At 39.2% G+C, this 25,008-nt stretch overlaps 2 protein-coding genes across 2 annotated transcripts; one reads left to right on the top strand and one right to left on the bottom strand.

Moving 5' to 3' along the window:
• Positions 1–410: 410 nt before the first annotated feature.
• On the top strand, positions 411–2,049 carry LOC110941863. The gene is made up of 2 exons (XM_022183545.2): positions 411–802; positions 1,506–2,049. The coding sequence occupies exons 1-2, from the start codon at positions 444–446 to the stop codon at positions 1,798–1,800; spliced, it is 654 nt and encodes a 217-aa protein (XP_022039237.1). The 5' UTR covers positions 411–443; the 3' UTR covers positions 1,801–2,049.
• A 1,484-nt stretch (positions 2,050–3,533) lies between these two features.
• Positions 3,534–6,508, bottom strand: LOC110941864 (protein NUCLEAR FUSION DEFECTIVE 4). Its single transcript, XM_022183546.2, has 3 exons — positions 6,037–6,508; positions 4,326–5,209; positions 3,534–4,215 (listed from the first exon to the last, which is right to left on the bottom strand). The coding sequence occupies exons 1-3, from the start codon at positions 6,358–6,360 to the stop codon at positions 3,750–3,752; spliced, it is 1,674 nt and encodes a 557-aa protein (XP_022039238.1). The 5' UTR covers positions 6,361–6,508; the 3' UTR covers positions 3,534–3,749.
• Between the last annotated feature and the right edge of the window lie 18,500 nt (positions 6,509–25,008).

A 25,008-nucleotide genomic window follows, 5' to 3' on the forward strand; every position in this document is an offset into this window, starting at 1 on the left:
TAACCCAACTGATATCTCCTCAACAGTATCGGTACCACGTCGATTCAAACTGAACAAGATATTCACTTTATGGTTTTCCATAGATGTAAACACGTATCCATATCCAATTGGGCATATCATGATTTTTTAAGGGTTTTATCTTTCAGTTGCTATACCAAATGTTAATATCGTTTCAATGCCATGATAAACTGAACCAATACTAACTGAATTCTCGCGCAAAGTGCAGGGAAATTCTACTAGTTGTATATGAAAATGAAGTCAACTTACTATTTATTTTCTTCATAAATCATATATTTTTCAACTAAAAGTTATCAATATATTTATCTTTTCATCTTTTTCAGTGTTTTGACCTTTTCTTTTGCATATTTCCATTTTTGACCACTTTATACTTTATATAAATACATTATCATCAACACAAAGCAACACATAAACACAAAACAACCATGGACTGGTTTTCATGGCTATCAAAAACTCACCTTGACCCTCCATTCATCCATGAATATGCAGTGGCTTTCTCCCACAATCAACTCGAAGAAGACGACATTTCGTATTTCAACCATGAGTTCCTTCAAAGCATGGGCATCTCCATAGCTAAACACAGGCTAGAGATTCTCAAGCTCGCTAAAAAGTCATCGGGTTTGCACCCGATGGCTCGGTTAATCGCAACCGTCAAGAAAACCAAGAGAGCATTGGCTCAACATGTTCACACTTGGCTGCACCGGAATGATTCGGCCTTGGTTTTGGTCAAGAAAAGGAGTTATAGTTCTAGATGGAAAGGGGCCTTGGTGAAGAGAAGTAACAGGTAAAAACCAACAGTTTTTGGTGTTCGGTCGCTACTAGAAAACTGGGTTGTTTCTATGGCGATATTTGTCAGAAATGCGTAGGAAACAATGTTTAACGTTTTAGTTGGGAGTCATCATAAAGTTACTATCTCTGCCGATTACAACAAGGGGTCCAATTAATTTTTTTACTTAACAAAACACAGATTTATATATAAAAATTGATCGTTACTAGAAAAATGGGTCGTTTCTGACTACAATATTCATCAGAAATGCGTAGAGAACAACCATTAGCATTTAGCAACAACTTTTCGTACACCTTTGTGGAAAATATTTTTTAATTAAAAGTTAACACTAGTGACATAAGAACCAAAACATTTAGTCAGGGGTCGTCATAAGGTTCCTTCCTCTATCAATTAAAAAACACATATTTATGATATATGGTTGTGCTAAACGTACCTTCATCCCTATTCTTTTTATTGAATTTACTTCTACTAAACCAGTCAATCCACCTCTCTACTTTTACTAAATAGAGGGTTTGAAAGTCCGGTTAAGCCCCTATCCCCCCCTAGAAAATAAATCCTGGGTATGCCAGACAAAAAAAATCAAAACAAATCATTGCGCTCAGAGAGTGAGCGGACCCTTTTGTACCCTCTTAGTTCCGCCACCGAATGATCCAATCTAATTTATTCACTAATATTATGTAAATATTTACATTATTAACAGGTTGGTGATGAGCAAACAAGGGTCTGGGACTCTTTTGATCAGCAACGGGTACCGGCCGGTGGTTAGAGCCGGTAGTGCTAAGGTGAATAGCTTTTCGGGTTCGTTGGTTTATGATCACCGGCTTGATGAAAGTAAGGAAGATGATGGCAAGTATAGAGATAATGTGTATAGTGATGATGAAGTCTACGGCGGTTATGGTGGCAGTGATGGTGGTGATGAATATTGGGCTGGTTGTGGTGGTGTTGATCAAGAGATCAAATGGGATGCCATGTTCCAGAATTTAAAGCCCACTTAAAAGGTGTTACTTGTTAGGCATAAGCATTATTATTACATAGTAAAACTTTTTATCTACTTTTAATACATGATCATATTTTTTTGATACATGATATAGTTTGGACTTTTGAGTGTGTGTAACTTTAGATTAAGATAGCTTTATTTTGATTATTATTATTGCTATTGTTATTGTTGTTATCATCGAGGGTGTAATTATCAGATTTGAATGATTAATTACAAATTGTTTATTCATATTATTAATTATGTTGTACTAAGATTTAGCATGTTGACCCTCCAAGGTGTTTACAACTTTATTACGACCTGTAACCCATTTAACTTGTTGAACATACCGTTTTCAACCTTTTAGTACGTTCACAACCCGTAAATGCATTTAGACAGACACGTCAACGTGCCATGTTCGGGTTACATTGTATTGAATGTGTCCAAGTCAAAGTCGATGTATTTAACATAAATAAATATATGTTCGTTTTCAGGTTATATAATTTAAACCAAACATTATGTTAACCTTTCAACCCACCCAATTATCACCAATAAAGAAAACTACAATTTTAACTCTTATCAATCATGGATTGTATTTGTAACAATTTTCTAGTTGGATTCAAGAAAGTTATTGTTGGGGTATAAATAAGTTTTATTATCCAACAGGCTTAGGCCCACCTTAGCCACAAGATGTGGTGGTGCACTTGAGTCTGACCCAACCATGTGTTTGGACTATTCGTTATGATGATGATGATGATGATGGTGGGGCCCACTGGACCTTCCTTACCAAATAACCAACCACTTGGGATGAGAACCATTGATTTTGATGGAGCATTTGACACTTTCAATAACCTTCAAACAACAAGTGTTACCATTTATGATGTTTTGTTTCATAATGTTATTCAATCCAATCAACATTATATTTGTTATGAAAAAGAACAAAGTATATATGCTCTATGGCAACTACTATCCGTATATTTCAAAATCGATCGATTTGAGTTATTTTAGTATCTATACAAGTCGTTTTCAGATAAATATAATTATGTCTTGTTATCAATTATTATTATTAGTTGCTTTAAACTTCAAATCCTTCAAATCATGTACTATTTGTCATCATGATTCATTGAGTTTTAAATTTGGTATTGTGGTGTCACCAACATTCTTCCCGTCAAGTAGTGGGTTATAAGGAATGTCCTGCTTCAAATACCACCACCGTGTTTTGAGCACATATATTATAAGGGTGTGAATTTCTGACATGACATAAACCTAACACGAAATTAGCAGCTTTGGGTTTAGTCTAAATGGGTTCGGGTCAGTTTCAAGTTGAACCAGCGAACCCGTTTAGCTAAACGGGTCGGGTTTGGGTCAACCCGGGTTGGCAGGTTGACCCGTTTATATTATATTTTTTTACAATATGTTGTATGACATAAATTAAACTGGGTGTGTATTTAGTGTGATATATAATAACTTAAAAAGAGAAAATGACATAAGATTTTATAATTTAAATGTAATTGTATTATATACATTTGTGTTTTTTAATTAAATTTTAGTTTTAATATAATAACTTGCGGAAAAATATTAAAAAACTAAAAAAAAATTGGGTTGATGGGCCGTGTTCGAGTCAATCCGCGAATATTCGGGCCGTGTTCGGGTTCATATGTATGACATGATTTTTGGGTTCGGGTCGTGTCCGGGTTTTGTCTAAAATTTTGGGGTTTGGGTCGGTTGAATACGCCAACCCGCAAAAACGATCCATTTAGCACCACTAATATATTATGGATTAATAATTAAACGTGTTCATACAAAGAATCACGGCAAAAAGATCAATTTTTACATAACAAGTGTTCATAAGCTCTCAAAACACATAGATCTCACAATGAACATGTATTATACACATGTATAACAAACGTATACACCCGTCGTCGTCGTCTTCGTATAGCCGTTTGTTCACTCATCGTCATCATCATCAAATCAATGGACCGAGCTTTGAGGCAAACGAAACGAACCACCAGCATAAAGCATTTGATAAACGGGCCGAATTCTAAGGGTCAAAATCAAGCTCAAAATGGTCCCTAAACCACATACACAAGCAAGAACAAGAAAGGTGAGCCGAAAACAAGCGGGACCCACGCACGTAGTCCCACCTTGTTTAGCCGCTTCTGTGTCATAAATGTAACCCGCGAGCATACCAGAAAGAAATACCGCACCAAGAGGATTTCCCAGCTGCATAAAATTAAAAAATATCCCAAAGTTCTTCAATCCAAAAAGCTCGGAAGTTGTCGATATCATAATCGCGATTTGAAGACCGTAACATGTTCCAAGTAATGCCGTTGCGGCATAGAGCGTTCCATCTAGAGACGACGCATACAAAAGATATGTTAACACCATGATAACTTGCGTTACCATCGTCCAAAATGTTCTTGGTGTCGCATTTAACCTGCACAAAACAAAAAATATATAAAAACGTTAGAAGGCCCGGGTCTAACGAACTAACGAAACGGGCATAAGAAACGGGCTTCTCGGGCCCAAGATAATAACAAAGATTACCTCACAAAGTATTCAGAAACCGCACCACCACCTAACCGGCCAAGAAAATTGCAAAAACTGAATAAACTCATCAATGTGGACGTATCTTCAAACCCGACCGAAGCTGCAATTTGGGCCAAATTGTTCAACACCGTGACTCCCGACCCGATGCCGAAAAAGTAAGTGGCCCATAGAAGCCAAAAATCGGCTTTCACAACCGCTTCGCGAAAACTAAAATCTTCACCTCTTCTAGGCCTTCTTTTCTTGCTTTTAATCGCACCTTCTCCAAGCGCGAGAAGCATATTCACATAAGATACATCGTCATCCTCGTTAGAACTCGCAAGAGTCGTGTTTGAAGACGATGGTGTTAACAACGGGGCGGTTTTCGAATCCAAACCTTCTGAAGACTCAACGGGCTGGATACCCGTCTTGCGGGCTGGAAACAGGGTCATTTTGATCGGGACTGCAAGTGGTGATAGTAAGAAAACCACCATGATCGCTATAAAGGTGTAGGAGGTCGTGTTGTTTAGATTTAACGTGTTCTTTAGTATCGTGGTTGTTAAAAGGAAGATTGCGAGTAAGAGACTTGTTCCTTGGGTGAACATAAAGTGACCGTTTTCTGACGGGTCAGGCTCGAAAGCGGGTGTACATGGGCGAACGTAGTACATTAGTGCTAAACATATAACGGGTATACCGAGTGTGAACAGGAGCACGACTGCTGAAGCCGACCCGTTAAACAACATGATGGAGATTTCTGTGAAAACCGCGGCACTTAAGGCAATGTAGCCTTTTAGAAGGCCGGCAACCGTGCCCCGACTGAGTGGGAAATTTCGTAAGTTAGTAACGATCACCGCGGTTCCCAGCCACGCGCTACTATTAGCTGCGAGAACGAGTGCGATCCATAACTGCAAACACCAATCAAGAAAGTCAAACATAGTGTTTGGCTTTGAGTTGTGACAGTGATAATTAATATGAAGTAATTAGAATCCGATCAAATCAAGATGTAACAAACATGATTAACTTAATCCTATGAATATGAATCAGTTACTTATAGGGGAGCTGCTATAGATACACCAGTGATGCTATACTGACGCCAGGTGACCTCATCATACGAGCCATATGATAGGGTGAAAATGATCATATGAGCCATATGACTCTGTCAGCTGTCACGTCAATCATTTTTGTCCTCAGTCAAAGACATCATACAGATCATATAATTTGGATATCACCACCTCATACGACCCATATGACACGTCAGTGGTGTCTAGATAGTGTACCAGTGATGTCCCGAGAGATTCGGCCTGGTTATATCCTAGATCACTTCTTTATGTATTTGATTGCATCAAATCCGATATATAAGATTTCGCGTGTCATATGACCCATATAACCATATTTCTCTTGTCAGACGACCCATATGATCATACGGCCCATATGACATATCAGTGGTGTCTTTGTATGACATGTCAACGGTGTCCGGATAGTGTGACAGTGGTGTTCCGATAGAGTCGAGCCTAATTATATTCAAGATCACTACTTTATGTATTTGATTGCATCAAATCCAATATATAACCTCTAACCAAGATCTTCTTACTAATATTCTCAAGAAACTCAAATCTTGAATCAACCCATAAACAAGATTCAAACTTTCCAAACAAATCAACAAAAACTTGCAATACCCATTAAAAAAAAAAAAAAAAAAAAAAAAAAAAAAAAAAAAAAAAACACAACTTACAATCCAATACGGCAAATTCTGAACAGTCTGAGTAATAGCAAGCCAAATAACACCATACCCAAAAAAAGAACTGAACACACCAACAAGAAGCACTACCCAGGGTGGAAAATAATTACAAGCAATGCCCGGAAGAATCCCAGTATTCTCTCCAAGATCATTAGCAACACCAAGCACTGTAAGCTGCTGTTGTGTAAACCCCAGTACTGATTTCAAAGCATGTGAATACAGCGGGAAACAGTAAGAGTTTCCCGCCGCTATTCCAACCCACACTGCCGCCGCAAACCCCACCCACGGCGGCCGTGTTCCCGCTTTCACGCTCTGCATAATTTTTATAACAACAAATTAACAAACTCCAAAATGTAATGTAATGTAAATATAAACACAAGTATCAAGAAAATGAAAATTGTTGTATTTTGAGTTGTAATTATGTAGGCTGGGTGAGTGAATAATATAATATATATATATATATATGAACATGAACATTCAAATATGCGTCACGCATAATTTTAAGATCCGATCCAGTGCTCCCTGATTGATCACGAAGGGCCGGTATTCCACGTGTCAATTTGTCTCTTGGTCGCAATCAAGGACATTATTTTATACAACAAAGAGTAGAAGAATACTCATTTATTTTTATTTTTGACAACTTTTAGCATATGACTAAAAAGGACTGTTTGGATTTGATGCTAAAAGGGTGTGTGGTGTAAGAGAAGATTAGTAGTCGGGGGTGCTATAACTAGTTATGTTAAAGAAATAATATATTTAAAATCATGGGTCACGTATAAGATTTTATTTGATTAAGGTTGAAAATCATGTTATATGTGAAAAAAAGTTTGCATATCAATTAATTTACTTGTGTGGTATTAACAAACGTACCTTTTATCTTACAAAGTTCAATAGATGCGTGAGTTAGACCGGCATTATCAGTTTTTGTAGCGTTTATAATACGGACTTGGGTTTGCTATTTAAGATATAAAGTTTAGGGTAAAGTTATTCTACAAACGCTGATATACAACGTAACACAAAATATAATACAATGTTGAAGAAAAAAGACACAATTAGTCACAAAAAGACACGATGACGCAAATATAGAAAAAAAAAATACAAAGATAAATAAAAATACACAATATGTAAATAAAAATTCTACAATCTACAAGCTAAACATCTAAAAACAAAAACCTAGAATCTTACATCGTAGATTTCAATAAGACGATTTCAATACCGCTTGATTGAGATCAATCGAAATTCGTTTGATACCCTTCTTACGACTTCTTACTTTTGAAATACTTTGTAGTTAATAAAGTTTAGACTAACTATGACTAATTAGTTTGCTCATTTAAACATGTTAGTTTTGCATAGCAATGTTAAAACCCGATTAATTCATGGCCAAAAAAGTTGGCAAAACTCCATTTAATTAAATCAATTCGGATTATAATATTAGTCAATAGCCCAATCAGTGAGTCCACCTCACCAGATCTCAGATCCCAATACAATATTTTATTCAAGAATAATCGTCCAAAGCCATACTTAAATTTCTTATATTAATGTGTGTCGAAGAAACTCGAATCCGACAGGCAATCTTGATAACCAAGACTTTTGAAACCGATACTTGCGTATAGGACTGGATATGATATTAGCTTTAAGTTTATTTGTGTGCTTGAAGTGAACTGCTAGGGTAGATAACAACATTTATTTTGGCTACATGGACGATATGAAAGGTAAGGAACGATAGAATATTTAACTATGATTACAAGCAGTGGGAGAAAATCTTTGAGGAGATCAAAGCTTGCACGCTCGTATGGATTAAAAATAGGACACATTTTTAGAACTTAGATTGAAAATATTGGTGTAGTATCAAGGTTGACTTAATATATGTACTTTGTGCCCCTAGCGGTGGTCACTCCATTAATACAAATTTTACCTTCGTGTCCAAAAAGATAACAACGTTTATTTATTTCTACTCTATAATATACATGGTTAGATTAGGTTGAACTAGCTGTATGCCTGTATCTCTAACCAAACAACTCCGTTTTTAAGAAAATCAACAAAACAATCATCAATATCATAGTGTAACCACTAATCGGTTTAATAAACATATCATGCAGAGTGAGTGTTTAAACCCCCATCATGGGTTTAGGGTCGATCATGTTTGTTTAATTGGTTCGTCAAAAACGATGGTTGGACTTGGTTTACGAGCTAGAATAAAGTAAAGGGCTTACAAATTGAAGGGGTATGGTCCCAAAAAGCCGTGCAAACCTTTTTCAGGTCGCGCGCTGGACCATACTCCTTATTCAGCAAGCTGGTCAATCTTAGACTCGCGCAGGTTACTTGAACAATGGCTCACCTTGCGCGAGGTCCAAACAAGAGAAAGCATCAGTTTCGGCACTTAGCATTCTGAATAAAAGCCTTCAACATCCATAACCCTGCGCGGGCTAGTTACGTGCTCAGCAAGGGTCGCACAGTAGTTAAAGCGCAAGGCCACTTCAGAGAGTACACAAGATACAAGTGGCAGAAGAAAGAGCCAATCAGCGTCCACCAGGCTAAGCTCTATCGTGCTCCACGATCGTCTGACGTGCAGGAGATAATAAGTACACAAGGACGTCTACGTGGCACCAATCAGGGGGCGGCGACACCTGCCCCATGATCTCCACTTACCTGCTGATGGTAGAGGGACAACAAGGCCGACAACAGGGACACGTGGCTCCAATCAAGGTGCGCTAGCACCGGAGATCTTCTAGAAGGCACTAACGGTCGATACTTGTGAGACAAGATGGATATTCTCTGTTGTCGCCTTCCGGCCCAAGGCCCATCAGCCCATCTCTTCTTACACCTCCGGCTATAAATAGAGGACCTTCATGCACAGGTTAATTCATTCTGCTCTCTTCACTCTCACTCTTAACACACACTTATTTCCTCAAAGAAGATACTTATTCTCACGTCGGAGTCTAGTTAAGAGGGAAACCCCCATATTCCCCTCTTAACGAGCTAACGGTGTTCTGTTTTGCAGGAAGATCGGACCATCAAGGAACTCAGGAAAGTTATAAGATGATTAACCCTCATGTTTGATGTTAGTGCATGCATCTGTTGACTTCGTCTTGTATCGAGTCTTCGTCTTGTATTGAGTCTTAGATTACATTGTATAGATCAGGGCGCGTTTTACGAGAAAACAACATGCTTAGAGTGTTGAATAGTCTGATTTCGCTCATAGTAGTGATTTCGCTCCTAATGATCTTTGGGTGATTTCGGGCGAAATCAGAAGTGTCTGATTTCGCTCCTAGTGTCTCGTGGTTGTTTCGAGCGAAATCACAAACCCTATATATAGTGTTCTCATGAGCGAAATCAGTAACGATTGTCTTGTATTCCATACCGAATGCTGCCGGTGTGAAGACTCAGTGTAATTGCTGTCAAATCAATACAATCAGTAGTTTAAGTGGAGAATCAACTGTATTTATGTCTATTTCTTGTTTTCCGCACCTGAAATAGATCAGAACCTCTCTGAACGACTCATTCGGGTCAGCCGCACCGATCCTACAATTGGTATCAGAGCCAGTTGGAGGAGTTCTGCAGTTTACAGACGACTTTCATTATGTTTTCTAGTTTCTACACCTTCTTTCTTTATCAGAACGAGTTTTAACGGTCAAAACCAGGTTAAAATTTCACAGATTGTTTAAAATTGAACATAGACAAACTCTTGAAAGTTTCATAGCTAAAATCGGACTAAAAATGGACTAAAATGACCTCCGAGTTGATTTCGCTCGAAAGGAATATTTCTGATCTCGTTCCTAAGGATATTTTGGGATTTCGTTCCAAGTGTTCGACTTAGTGATTTTGCTCCAAGACTGTTTGCAGTAATTTCGCTCCAAACATTGTTTAGTGATTTCGCTCCAAAGGTTATTTTGGGATTTCGCTCGAAAATTGTTTCTGGGTTAATTCCGCTCCAAAGTGATAGTGCTTGAAATACGTGCATTGAAAAATGGATAACGATTTCTACAACGCATTTGCTACACCGTCTTCTCCAGCTGTCATTGCTCAGGCCATGAATTTGGAAAATGAGACAGGAACTACACAAAAGCCTCCGAAACTGATGAGTATCGAAGAATACTACGGGTGGAAAGACAGATTCGAAAATTGGGTTCAGGCAAATCATCTTAGGTCTTGGGAATGTATTCTGAAGAAATATGTTTTGCCACGTACTGAGTTACAAGTTGTGAAAACAATTTCTGAGTTTAGTAATGAAGAACGAGATATATACAAAGCCGAAAAGATGATGATCAGTTTGCTACAGCAAGCCATCAAAGAAGATATCTTCATTCTACTTCAGCATGACAACACTTCAAAGTCAATCTGGGATGCTCTTCGTGTTAAATTTGAGGGTAGTGAGAACATGATTAAGAGCAAGAAAGCGTTGCTCAAGAAAGAGTTTGATCTGTTTAGCAGTTTACCAGGTGAAGACACGAAGAAACTGATTGAACATTACTGCCACTTAGTGCAATCTATGTCAATGCTGAGTATTACTAAAGATCGTGAAGAGTGTGTAGACAAGTTGGCAGATGCGTTACTGCAAAAAGAGTGGGGAACTTATTTGATGATTCTGAAGAATACGGGTGTTTATGATGGGTTGACTATTTCTCAGTTTATTGAGAAGATTGAAAGTCAGGATTTGGAACAGCAAAAGATCGCGAGGATGAACAGTCCAAGTGGTCAACAGGATGTAAAAATGTATTACAAAGGTAGTGTTCCGGTCCCAGAAGTTGAGAGAAGTCCGAAAATCCAGACTGCGTTTAGTGCTGGGGATTCTACAGAAAAGGTTAACCAAAGTTCAACTAAAAGCAGCAGTGGATTCTCTTCATTTCCGAGTGTCAATCCGAAAGAGTCAACTACAAGTTTCCATTCTCAAAGCACGAAAACTGGAAATGGTTATGGAATCCAGTGTAATATTGCTTTGAATCTTCCAGAGGGTCAGAGTTTTTCTGAAGAAACTGCTAAAGATCACATGGCTTTACTTGGTTCTGTGCTTCTCTCGTATGAAGGTCTAGTTGCAGGTCGGAGTGGAAATCCTATGCTCACAAAGGAGGATTACGATGAGATAGACGCTGAAGAGATGGAACTAATGGATATCAAATGGTGTCTAGCCAGTGTTCTTAGACGAGCTGAAAAATTCAAGCTTATTACTGGGAGAAATGACTTTCTTGATGCACATGTTTCTACATTAGGTTTTGATAAATCTAAAGCTACTTGTTTTCGATGCAGGGAGAAAGGCCATTTCAAGAGGGAGTGCAAGAACAGGGAAGCTAGTGGAGCTCAGAATCCGTTTGGAAAAGACGATTACTACCGGAAAGCCATTTATCAGCAGGTTGGTCAACAGCAAGAACCACAGGTGGCTCATGGTAGAAAGATTGAAGATTCAAAGAGAGCATGTTTGGTAGATTTTAACTGGAACGACTACATATCACTAGAAAGCAAAGTCTGCTTGGTCAATCAAGATGATGAAAGACTACCTGAAGGCTTCAACTGGGATATGTTTGTTGATGAAAAAGGATAATTTAAAGCGTTCATTGCTAAGATTGTTAAAGAACCAGATATGTTTGCCACATGGATGAAGTCTATTGGTGAGACTGTGAAGAATGTGGAGAAAGAATCTGTTGCATCTGATGAAAGCTTAGAAAGTGCTGATGATAGCTCACAAAGTTCAGATAAAAGTGTACAAAGTGATGACAATTCTGAAAAGGAAATTGTTTTTGATAAAACTCCATCTGATACTGGTTCATCGGATGATAGTTCTGAAAAATCTGTAGAGTTTGATCAGTCACCTCCAGATGACAGCTGTAACACCTCGGAAATTTACGTCCAATAATGGATTGACACGTGGCATAGGCTTTGGATATGTGAAAACATACTTTAGAGGGACTAAAGTTGACAAACAGTGAAACTATGGAAATATAAGGGTCCAAAGTGTCAACAATGGGAAGATAGGCTCTACAATAACCCTACATGGTGTTTATAACCCTAAACGGATATATCACGGATCATACAAAGCGGAAAATGAAAGAAAGTGAGGAATTGCAAACTACAGGGGCTAATTGTGTCAACATGTTGAATTTATACCTCTGAGTGATCTTTTGGCAAACCCGAAGCCTTGTAATGATAAAATATACTCACTAGAATATGTGGTAAAAATTTCATGAAGTTTCGTGAACGTATGAGAAAGTTATGATTAAAACCGTGCACGAGAGGTTAAATGCGTCAACGTTGAAATTCGTGACTTTTCGGGTAAGCGCAAAGTGAACCGAGGACTTTGCCATGTTTATAAAAGTCCCAAGGTTCCTAAAAACCAGATTTGAGGGCCTAGACTGCTAAATAAATGAACAAAACAACGTTACAAAGATCAGGGGCTGAATGGTAAATTGCTGAAACCTGTTAAGCAGGTTGTCTGCTGGTACGCGGCCCGCGTGACCAGCCTCGCGGCCCGCCTACGAGTCGCCAGCGCAGAATGCAGCGACCAGCTGCCAGTTTTGTCTGTTTTTCGAGTTGCATACAGCTGTAATCACCTCCTGAACTCACCAATCAACTTACATGCATGCAAGGACACTTGGACTGATCTTACAACACCTACCAACACCTATATCATCATCAAATCAGATCAAAATCTGCATATAAGGGTCTTGAAGTAATAAACTTTGAACACTTGCATTTTCTAAAAATTACAAGACAACTCCTGGAGCTTTCTGGACGACGAGGCATCTTCCTAGTGATCTCTAAGCTTATTTAGGACCATTGTAAGTGTTCATAACTCCTTCAAATTCGTTCTAGCTTAGTTATTCAACCGAAAGTCAATCCGTCGTAAAATTAGTTTGACTTTACGATTAAACGAAAATGGCTCAGTCATTTCTCAAATTGAAAGTACCTACAAGTTGGTTTTTATGTGGGTAACGAACCCTCAAAAGGGTATTTTCAGATTCCCACTCTAAGCATGATGATTGTCGAGTCAAAGCTTTTCTTAAAAAGTCAACAGAATGTGTTCTTGCAAAAATTTAGCATAAGTAGCAATGTAGGTCACATGCAACCTGTTTGATCATCAAAATAACTTTGTAAGTAATGTAAGAACATGTTTCATCATGATCGACTCGACAATTTTCAGTTTAAACCCGGATCGGAACCGAAAGTCTCATAAATTGACTTTTTCTTTGACTCTCAATTCTGAACCGTGCATGCATGTTTGAGATCTGACTTAGAGCTTATTTTGGACCATTTTTATATATGTACAACTCTCTGAGATTTTACAACTTGGTTCAATACTCATCCGATGCATATGCATGTTTCCAATTTATGTTAAAAGTTGACTATTATGCCCTTTTTACTATAAAACGTGATTTTTGAAAAATTGAAAGAGTAGAAACGTTTGTTACTGATTTATAAACATGCACTTAAAATTTTATATCAGTTTGAGGTCTAGATTAAAAGTTATGCTCAATGTCGTAATTGAAAGCTTTATGTTAAGTAAACGGCGTAATTAGCGTATAGCCCATTTAAACCCACTTTTTGATATAAAACTTTTTACCCACTGATGTTATATAATATTTTGGGATTTTTGAAGATTTTTATTTAATTTTTGGCTGATCATATCATAGGTCTCTAAGTTTAATTCGGTAAATACCGAATTTACCCTTTTCGGCCATAAAATGAGTTCTGCAATTCCTTTTGACCCCAAACCTTTTTCTACTGATTTTATTTGTTAAATAGAATATTTTGAGCCTTCTGGAATTATAAAAATCTCATCCTTCTTTTAAAAACCCGGAAATGGCTCCAAATCGGCTTTTTAAGCGTTTTTAACGCATAGTATGCACTAAAAGCACATTAGACACATAAGGTTAATACCTACTGATGTTTTTAGTACATTTTTATATAATAACAGTAAGCACAAGTTTTTGAACTTAGGTTTCCAGTTTTTACCATTTAAGCCCTTGTGAAATTACCAAAATACTCCTAAGGGGCATAGTTTGGTTTTAAATGATAAGTTTCACATACGGGTCATAACCAACTGTTATAACATATTAAATTAAGTGTATTTGCTGTATAAATCAGACCTGTAACTCAGATGACAAATTTAACTCTTTTATAATCTTTTAAATGACCAAAATGCCCTTATAAGGCATAAGTTGAGTTTAAATTCATTCGGGGCATAGTAGAACATAACTTACTGATATTATGACATATTTAGAGCATATTATCTCAGGGAACTTTCATATGACTCTTATGGTTACCCGTAACGCTCTTTGAACGTTCGGTTCGGTTTATGTAACTAGTTTGCATAAATTGACCGAAACGGGTCAAACATTATCATTTTTGTCTCAAAATCCAGAATGTATTTAGCATACCCATATTATACAAGTATCCAAACTTGTCGGGTCTAAATCACTTTCTATCCGGTCTTCGCTTAATCGTGCCTTTGAACCGTATCGTCTGTTAAACTAACCGGTCTAAGCTTAGGCTTAAATAAAGATCCGTTAGGAATCTAATAGGTTATTATAAACCTTTGTTCCAGAATAGAAGAACCAGTAAAAGCTACCTTCACTTGCTAGTTGTGATTTATACTTACCAAGGTAAATACTTTTAACTTATTTTCCCTATACGGGCTTGGGTTACGGTATATAGAATACCGCTTGATCGAGCATCAAATCTTACATCCTTGGGTGGTTAATTGAATAATTTGATCGGCTCGTTTAAACAGTCTTGTTTACTTTAAGCCTTTGGGGGATTAATGACCATGTCCGGATATCCTTGGCATCATCTTACAAGATGGCCACGACCAGAGCACGAGGTGTAGGCGCACACCTGTCAGTGTATAACTCATTATTGTGGTGTGTCTATTGATCTTTAACCCGGACAAGATCCGGGCTACTGAACGCACAAGTAACATGTAATTCGTTCACAAGATTATTATAAATAATTATCCCAAGTTATAAAAAAAATGTTTTGTGCCTTGAGCGTTCAAGTCAATTTTCAACCTTTTCAAAATGAGTCAGTTAAATTGTATTTACCAGTGTAAACTGACGTATTTTCCCAAAAGGTTAAGTGCAGGTACTACACGTAATAGGCTGGCTGTCTTCTAGAGCGTCCACAATAAGTCTCGCAAGCTTGGATGACAATAAATCTGTTGAACAATATCTTATTTTATTTTGATCCGCCTGTGGATCCATTTCAACTATTAGTGATATTTAATATTACACTCTATTAAAGTTGAAATGAATCTATCTTTGCTTCCGCTGTGCATTTATATATATTGTGTTGTTTGTCTATGATGATGCCAACTACGTCACTATACTCCCCACCGGGCCCACCGGTGATACGTGGAAATTAGGGGTGTGACAGGTTGGTATCAGAGCCAACTCTGAGTGAATTAAACACTAGCCTTTTGTGTTTAATCTCAGTTACACAATTGCACATTCCTCGATTCTCGAGTCTAGACAAAGAACTTAGGAAATATCCAAAATTTGTTTTATTTTCTAATTTTGTCTTATATATATTTTGTTGTGTCACTTGTTTGATTTTTGACAGGTTCACAAAATGCCGCCACGTATGAGAGGAAGAGGAAGGGGACAAGGAGCATATGTAGCCCCAAACGACCATGAAGCCGGACCTTCGCACAGGCGAACCCCTTCAGGCTCCCATAACACAGATGCTCAAAATCTGTGGAGGTCTTTTATGCCCTTTTTACAACTTGGTTCAATACTCATCCGATGCATATGCATGTTTCCGATTTATGTTAAAAGTTGACTATTATGCCCTTTTTACTATAAAACGTGATTTTTGAAAAAGTGAAAGAGTAGAAACGTTTGTTACTGATTTATAAACATGCACTTAAAATTTTATATCAGTTTGAGGTCTAGATTAAAAGTTATGCTCAATGTCGTAATTTGAAAGCTTTATGTTAAGTAAACGGCGTAATTAGCGTATAGCCCATTTAAACCCACTTTTTGATATAAAACTTTTTACCCACTGATGTTATATAATATTTTGGGATTTTTGAAGATTTTTATTTAATTCTTGGCTGATCATATCATAGGTCTCTAAGTTTAATTCGGTAAATACCGAATTTACCCTTTTCGGCCATAAAATGAGTTCTGCAATTCCTTTTGACCCCAAACCTTTTTCTACTGATTTTATTTGTTAAATAGAATTTTTTGAGCCTTCTGGAATTATAAAAATCTCAGCCTTCTTTTAAAAACCCGGAAATGGCTCAAAATCGGCTTTTTAAGCGTTTTTAACGCATAGTATGCACTATAAGCACATTAGACACATAAGGTTAATACCTACTGATGTTTTTAGTACATTTTTATATAATAACAGTAAGCACAAGTTTTTGAACTCAGGTTTCCAGTTTTGACCAATTAAGCCCTTGTGAAATTACCAAAATACCCCTAAGGGGCATAGTTTGGTTTTAAATGATAAGTTTCACATACGGGTCATAACCAACTGTTATAACATATTAAATTAAGTGTATTTGCTGTATAAATCAGACCTGTAACTCAGATGACAAATTTATCTCTATTATAATCTTTTAAATGACCAAAATGCCCTTATAAGGCATAAGTTGAGTTTAAATTCATTCGGGGCATAATAGAACATAACTTACTGATATTATGACATATTTAGAGCATATTATCTCAGGGAACTTGCATATGACTCTTATGGTTACCCGTAACGCTCTTTGAACGTTCGGTTCGGTTTATGTAACTAGTTTGCATAAATTGACCGAAACGGGTCAAACATTATCATTTTTGTCTCAAAATCCAGAATGTATTTAGCATACCCATATTATACAAGTATCCAAACTTGTCGGGTCTAAATCACTTTCTATCCGGTCTTCGCTTAATCGTGCCTTTGAACCGTATCGTCTGTTAAACTAACCGGTCTAAGCTTAGGCTTAAATAAAGATCCGTTAGGAATCTAATAGGTTATTATAAACCTTTGTTCCAGAATAGAAGAACCAGTAAAAGCTACCTTCACTTGCTAGTTGTGATTTATACTTACCAAGGTAAATACTTTTAACTTATTTTCCCTATACGGGCTTGGGTTACGGTATATAGAATACCGCTTGATCGAGCATCAAATCTTACATCCTTGGGTGGTTAATTGAATAATTTGATCGGCTCGTTTAAACAGTCTTGTTTACTTTAAGCCTTTGGGGGATTAATGACCATGTCCGGATATCCTTGGCATCATCTTACAAGATGGCCACGACCAGAGCACGAGGTGTAGGCGCACACCTGTCAGTGTATAACTCATTATTGTGGTGTGTCTATTGATCTTTAACCCGGACAAGATCCGGGCTACTGAACGCACAAGTAACATGTAATTCGTTCACAAGATTATTATAAATAATTATCCCAAGTTATAAAAAAAATGTTTTGTGCCTTGAGCGTTCAAGTCAATTTTCAACCTTTTCAAAATGAGTCAGTTAAATTGTATTTACCAGTGTAAACTGACGTATTTTCCCAAAAGGTTAAGTGCAGGTACTACACGTAATAGGCTGGCTGTCTTCTAGAGCGTCCACAATAAGTCTCGCAAGCTTGGATGACAATAAATCTGTTGAACAATATCTTATTTTATTTTGATCCGCCTGTGGATCCATTTCAACTATTAGTGATATTTAATATTACACTCTATTAAAGTTGAAATGAATCTATCTTTGCTTCCGCTGTGCATTTATATATATTGTGTTGTTTGTCTATGATGATGCCAACTACGTCACTATACTCCCCACCGGGCCCACCGGTGATACGTGGAAATTAGGGGTGTGACAGGTTGGTATCAGAGCCAACTCTGAGTGAATTAAACACTAGCCTTTTGTGTTTAATCTCAGTTACACAATTGCACATTCCTCGATTCTCGAGTCTAGACAAAGAACTTAGGAAATATCCAAAATTTGTTTTATTTTCTAATTTTGTCTTATATATATTTTGTTGTGTCACTTGTTTGATTTTTGACAGGTTCACAAAATGCCGCCACGTATGAGAGGAAGAGGAAGGGGACAAGGAGCATATGTAGCCCCAAACGACCATGAAGCCGGACCTTCGCACAGGCGAACCCCTTCAGGCTCCCATAACACAGATGCTCAAAATCTGTGGAGGTCTTTTACTGAACCCGCAAGGCACTCGGTTTCACTGAGTACCTCACCTTCTATCCCACACTCCTTTGGGCCCCAATCAGAAAATGAGCCCCACAACTCTCACCAGTCCTATATTCCTCTCCAAGGACACCAATCACCCTTTGACCACCCATCACCTGTTTTCCAAGGCCTGTTCAACCCTGCTGACTACCTTGATGTGCCTATGGGTTTTAACCCACTTGGACCAGAAGACCATTTCCCTGGCGACAATGCGATGGATGTCGATGAAGATACCGATCCCTCAATGCCACCATCTGGAACTCCGAACCACCCTATCGAGATTTCTGATGGGTCACCTTTTGTGGGATCACCATACAATGGTCCCGACAGCTTTGAGGAGAAATTTAGGCAGCATGACTGGGTATTTACCCCTAGTTACCATAACTCTCCCCTGCACCAACCACAACACAGCTCTCCCTTGTACCCCCAGCAACAGCAGCCACAGCAGCAGCAGTATCCTTCTGAGGATTCCCGACTTGTCGCGGGCACTCCACCGCCGCCACCACCTCCGGTGTTGCCTCCTCCGCCTCCGAGGCGAAGACGAACGAACGCACGGATGTCCACACGAGGGGGAATACGCATCGGCACCCCTCCACATTCAGGTAGCAGTCGATACTCGCCACTTCACGAAGAACCAGAGATGGGAGAATCTTCACATCCCGTCTCAGAAGTAACTTCTGCACCAATCGCGCCGCCACCACCACAGGATTTCGGAAACCCAATCCCTGCTTATACTAGCGCGGCATCATACAATCCCTTCGAGCAGACGTACCCCACAGGTTATAACTTTACAGAGGATCCCTACTGGGTAGCTGCGAACTACAACACTCTCAATCCGGAAGGTACTTTTGGAGGTCCCTGGTCTACGGGACAATCGACCTATGGATACCCATCATATGGATATCAGCAGCCGCAGCCTCCTCAACCACCGCATTATCCGCCACCACCGCCGGCACCGATGATGTCGCCGCCACAATTTCAAGAAATCCTTCAAGGGATAAATGAAGTGAGACGAGAGATGCGACATGAATTGCGGGAAGATCGTCGGCATAATCGTGGGATGTTTAAGAAGATGGTGGATTTAATCAAGGGAAAAAGCAAGAAGGACTACTAAATCCTTTGTTTGCTAGTTATTTAATCATGTCCCTGTGAGGACATTTATTTCTGTACTATGCCCCTGCGTGGGCATATTTTATTCCTTTCTGTTCTACCCATGCGTGGGTTTGTTTGTTTCTGTTTGACCCCTGCGTGGGTTTGTTTGTTAGTTTAGCCCCTGCGTGGGTATGTTATTTGAGTAAAAGTCCCGTTTAGGGCAAACTCGTGTTAGTTAACTTTATTTGAAATGGTTAATTTAAGTTTTTCATTTTTAAATTTTATGCATGAATATAATATACGAATAAATGAAAAATAGCAATTATTATTTTAATCTACCATTTTAATAATAAGAATCTTAAAAAGGTAAAACCTAGCTTGAATGTCATATTAAAGACCTGGCCAATATGGTAGAACCTGTTTAAAAAGATTCAATCTCTGTTAACATCTGTAAACATGTTAGCATTCTTGGCTAGTGTGATCCGTAAAATCACACATGTCACCCTTTTTAATAAATTATCCAAATTTATATTCTATATATCTGATTGTGATATAATGCCTACGGGTTATAACTAATGTCATATAAAACAAAAAGGCAGCCGTGGTTTATAGACCCCCTGCCAAGAAAAGGATTGATTATTTTAATTATTCAAATTTTTATCCTATAGAATCTAAATTCAAATTTAGAAATTTGTCCAAGTGACTAGGCCTATTGTGCCAATATATATTTCATTCTAGGGTATAGTAGCTAATAAAAGTCCTGAATGAAACTAATTAACTAATATGACTCTTATTTACCATGGTTAATAAATCGTCAAGAACGATAATACTGTTTAGGCTTCTAAATAGACCTTGTCCTTACTTTTATGTAGCACCTAAAGCTACATGGCTAAGTCTGAGGAAATAAACAGTCATCCAGAGGAAGGCCCAGATAACACTAGAATACATATAACTGGTGCGGAGCTGCAAGCATTAGTGGAGAATGCTGTTACCAAAGCCATTGAAAGGCAATATAGTGAATCCAATAGGACCCGAAGTAGGACCCGGTCCGCGCCACATTCCAAGACCAAGGGTCATTCGGAGGCTCATAGCAAACCACTCTCTAAGAAGGATGTATCTAAGAAAGATGAGCTCAAGAAGGATGATGACCGACATTCATCCAACCAAAACAGTATCCCGTCAAGGAAGGTCGAGCATAAGCCAGAACCACGTGATAAGTCATGTACATACAAATACTTCGTCTCATGTAAACCCCGGGACTTTACTGGGGAGAAGGGAGCAGTAGACTGCATGACCTGGTTGGACGAAATGGATACAGTGGTAGATATCAGGGGGTGTGCTGATCGGGATGTAGTGAAGTACGTATCCCAATCGTTCAAAGGGGACGCACTAGCGTGGTGGAAATCTCTCTTACAAGCTGCCGGAAAGGCCACACTTTACAGTATGTCATGGGATCAGTTCGTAACCCTTATTAAAGAGAATTTTTGCCCACAACATGAAGTTGAAAGGATCGAGTCAGACTTCGTATCTTTGGTGATGAAAAATCTAGACTGCCAGGCATACCTCACCACTTTCAATACTCTATCTCGATTGGTTCCATATTTGGTAACCCCAGAGCCGAGAAGAATTGCCCGTTTCATTGGGGGTTTGGCCCCTGAGATTAAAGCAAGTGTTAAGGCATCGAGGCCTACAACTTTCAGATCAGTAGCTGATCTATCCCTCTCTCTCACCCAGGACGTAGTCAGGTTGAGAGCTCTTAGAAACTCAGAAGAAAGTAAGAGAAAGCGTGAGGACGATACCTCACGAAGATCAGAGAAGAGACACCGAGGAAATGACGACCACAAGAAAGGGTCGGGATCTAAAAAGGATAGGCAACAATCAGGGGATAAGCCCAAATGTAAAACTTGCAAGAAGAACCATTTCGGGAAGTGTCGATTTGAGTCGAAATCCCAGTCTCACGCGAGACCCTGTGGAATCTGCAAATCCACCGATCATAAGACCTTGGAATGTAAGAAGCTGAAGGATGCAACATGTTATGGTTGCAATGAAAAGGGGCACATTAAGTCTAATTGCCCAAAGAACACCAAGAAAACCGAAGAGGGGAAAAAGACCAACGCAAGGGTCTTCAAGATGGACGCTAAGGAAGCTGTTCAAGATGACAACGTGATTACAGGTACCTTTCTTGTAAACGATGTTTTTGCTAGAGTATTGTTTGATTCTGGAGCAGATAAGTCTTTTGTAGATAATAAGTTCTGTGAATTGTTAAAATTACCTGTAAAAGCCTTAAGTGTGAAGTATGAGGTGGAATTAGCTGATGGGACCATAGAAACCGCCTCAACTGTTTTAGATGGATGTGTTATATCCATTTGGAATCACTCTTTTCCATTATCCTTACTTCCCTTTAAGCTAGCCGGTTTTGACGTAGTGATAGGTATGGATTGGTTGTCACATAACCAAGCCCAGATTGTGTGCAACAGAAAGCAAGTGGTAGTTAAAACTCCGTCCGGTGAGTCACTCACTATCCAAGGAGATACCCAGCATGGATTGCCTGAGCAAGTGTCCATGCTCAAGGCATCCAGATGTCTGCAGAAAGGTTGTGTCATTTACATGGCACAAGTTACTGTTGATGAGCCAAAGCCAAAGATTGAGGATATCCCTGTCATTTCGGATTACCCTGAAGTTTTCCCGGACGAACTACCTGGCTTACCGCCGGATAGGCAAGTGGATTTTCGAATTGACATCATTCCGGGTGCGGCGCCAGTAGCGAGAGCACCATATAGGTTGGCACCAACGAAGATGAAGGAGTTAAGGACGCAGTTAGATGATCTGTTAGCTAAGGGTTTTATTAGACCTAGCTCGTCTCCTTGGGGAGCACCGATTTTGTTTGTCAAAAAGAAGGATGGATCGATGCGTCTGTGCATCGATTACCGCGAGCTTAATAAAGTCACTATCAAGAATAGGTATCCTTTGCCTAGGATCGACGACCTGTTCGATCAATTACAAGGGGCAAGCTACTTTTCAAAGATCGACTTGAGGTCAGGCTATCACCAGTTGAAGGTCAAGGATGAAGATGTTCACAAGACAGCGTTTAGGACTCGTTATGGACATTACGAGTTCCTAGTGATGCCTTTTGGGCTCACTAACGCACCAGCCGCATTCATGGATCTCATGAATCGCGTCTGCAAGCCTTATCTGGATAAATTCGTCATCGTCTTTATTGACGACATCCTTATCTACTCAAAGAACCAGGCTGACCACGAGAAACACCTTCGTTGTATTCTCAAATTTCTACATCATGAGAAACTCTATGCCAAATTTTCAAAGTGCGAATTTTGGCTTCGAGAAGTCCAATTCCTTGGACATGTGGTAAGTGAGCGTGGTATCCAAGTAGATCCCGCTAAGGTAGAAGCAGTTATGAATTGGCAAGAGCCAAAGACACCTACCGAGGTTCGCAGTTTTCTAGGATTAGCAGGATACTATAGGCGATTCATCGAAAATTTTTCAAGGATTGTTGCGCCCCTAACTTCGTTGACACGTAAGAAGATCAAGTTTGATTGGGGCCCTAAGCAGCAGGAATCCTTTGACGTTCTGAAGAAGAAGTTGAGCAATGCACCAGTGTTAACATTGCCCGATGGTATAGAAGATTTCGTGGTGTATTGCGATGCGTCACACACTGGTATGGGCTGTGTACTCATGCAGAGAGGCAAGGTCATTGCCTACGCTTCACGACAACTAAAGGTGCACGAGAAAAACTACACCACCCACGACTTGGAACTGGGTGCCGTTGTATTTGCACTGAAACTTTGGAGACACTACTTGTATGGAACAAAGTGTGTGATCTATTCGGATCACAAGAGCCTTCAACATTTGTTCAATCAGAAGGAATTGAACATGCGACAAAGACGATGGATGGAAACTTTAAATGATTACGACTGTGAGATAAGATACCATCCAGGCAAGGCAAATGTAGTTGCTGACGCCTTAAGCAGAAAAGAAAGAGTGAAGCCGATAAGAGTCAATGCCAAGCGCATAGAAATAAGGAATAATTTGAACGAAAGGGTGTTAGCTGCACAGGAGGAAGCTGTGTTGGAAGCTAACTATCCTGAAGAAAAGCTAGGAGTAACTGAGGAGCAGTTATCCTATGACAAGGATGGAATGTTAAGACTGAATGGGCGAATATGGGTTCCAGTTTATGGAGGACTTCGAGATGTTATCCTCCAGGAAGCCCACAGCTCCAAATATTCCGTTCATCCTGGTGCTGATAAGATGTACCAGGATCTAAAGGCAAACTACTGGTGGATTGGTTTGAAAAAGTCTGTAGCTGCGTATGTAGCTAAATGTCTGACTTGTGCGCAAGTCAAAGCTGAGCATCAGAAGCCGCCAGGTTTGCTTCAACAACCTGAAATTCCCACGTGGAAGTGGGAGATGGTGACAATGGATTTCATCAACAAATTGCCCAAGACAAGAAAGGGAAACGATACTATATGGGTTATAGTAGATAGGCTAACCAAGTCAGCACATTTTCTTCCCATTAAGGAAACTTACAGCTCTGACATGTTAGCTCAATTGTATGTGGATAAGATCGTAGCTCTACATGGTGTACCAGTGTCGATTATCTCTGACCGAGATACGAGATACACCTCTCATTTTTGGAAGAGTTTCCAACAGTCTTTGGGAACGCGCTTAAACTTTAGTACGGCTTACCATCCGCAGACAGACGGACAAAGTGAGCGTACCATCCAAACATTGGAAGACATGCTTCGAGCATGTGTGATTGATTTAGGTGGCAGTTGGGATAACCACCTACCATTGATAGAATTCTCCTATAACAATAGCTACCATACTAGTATTAAGGCTGCGCCTTTCGAGGCATTATATGGTAGAAAATGCAGAACACCCATCTGTTGGGCAGAAGTAGGAGAAGTTCAGTTATCAGGACCAGATTTGGTTTTTGAAACAACGGACAAAATTGTCCAGATTCGCGATCATTTGAAAGCTGCCCAAGATAGGCAGAAAAGCTACGCAGATCCAAAGCGTAAGCCTTTTCACTTCGAAGTAGGTGACAAAGTATTGCTCAAGGTATCACCCTGGAAGGGAGTGATACGATTTGGTAAGAAAAGTAAGCTGAGCCCGAGATACATAGGACCTTTTGAGGTCATCGAACGCGTCGGATCAGTTGCCTATAAGCTAAACTTACCGGAAGAACTTAGTAGTATACATAATGTGTTCCACATCTGTAATCTGAAAAAGTGTTTCGCTGACGAATCACTGGTCATACCGCATACAGACATACACATTGATGAAAGTTTGAAGTTTGTGGAAAAACCATTGTCGATTGAGGATCGACAAGTGAAGAAGCTCCGAAGGAAGTATATACCTATAGTTAAGGTCAAGTGGGATGCTCGTAGAGGTCCCGAATACACATGGGAGGTAGAATCCACGATGAAAGAAAAATACCCTCATTTGTTCCAGTAAATCTCGAGGTCGAGATTTCTTTTAAGGGGGTGAGGATGTAACACCTCGGAAATTTACGTCCAATAATGCATTGACACGTGGCATAGGCTTTGGATATGTGAAAACATACTTTAGAGGGACTAAAGTTGACAAACAGTGAAACTATGGAAATATAAGGGTCCAAAGTGTCAACAATGGGAAGATAGGCTCTACAATAACCCTACATGGTGTTTATAACCCTAAACGGATATATCACG

The sequence above is a fragment of the Helianthus annuus genome, chromosome 5 (genome assembly GCF_002127325.2).
Source record: "Helianthus annuus cultivar XRQ/B chromosome 5, HanXRQr2.0-SUNRISE, whole genome shotgun sequence".
NCBI classification, from domain to species: Eukaryota; Viridiplantae; Streptophyta; class Magnoliopsida; order Asterales; family Asteraceae; genus Helianthus; species Helianthus annuus.

Bases quoted from the DNA above. Each gene is read 5' to 3' on its own strand.
- LOC110941863 (XM_022183545.2), top strand. From the start codon at position 444: ATGGACTGGTTTTCATGGCTATCAAAAACTCACCTTGACCCTCCATTC. The intron at 803-1,505 runs GTAAAAACCAAC...CATTATTAACAG, and splicing joins TTGGTGAAGAGAAGTAACAG to GTTGGTGATGAGCAAACAAG.
- LOC110941864 (XM_022183546.2), bottom strand. From the start codon at position 6,360: ATGCAGAGCGTGAAAGCGGGAACACGGCCGCCGTGGGTGGGGTTTGCG. The intron at 5,210-6,036 runs GTAAGTTGTGTT...TGGTGTTTGCAG, and splicing joins AGAATTTGCCGTATTGGATT to TTATGGATCGCACTCGTTCT. The intron at 4,216-4,325 runs GTAATCTTTGTT...TGTTTTGTGCAG, and splicing joins GTTTCTGAATACTTTGTGAG to GTTAAATGCGACACCAAGAA.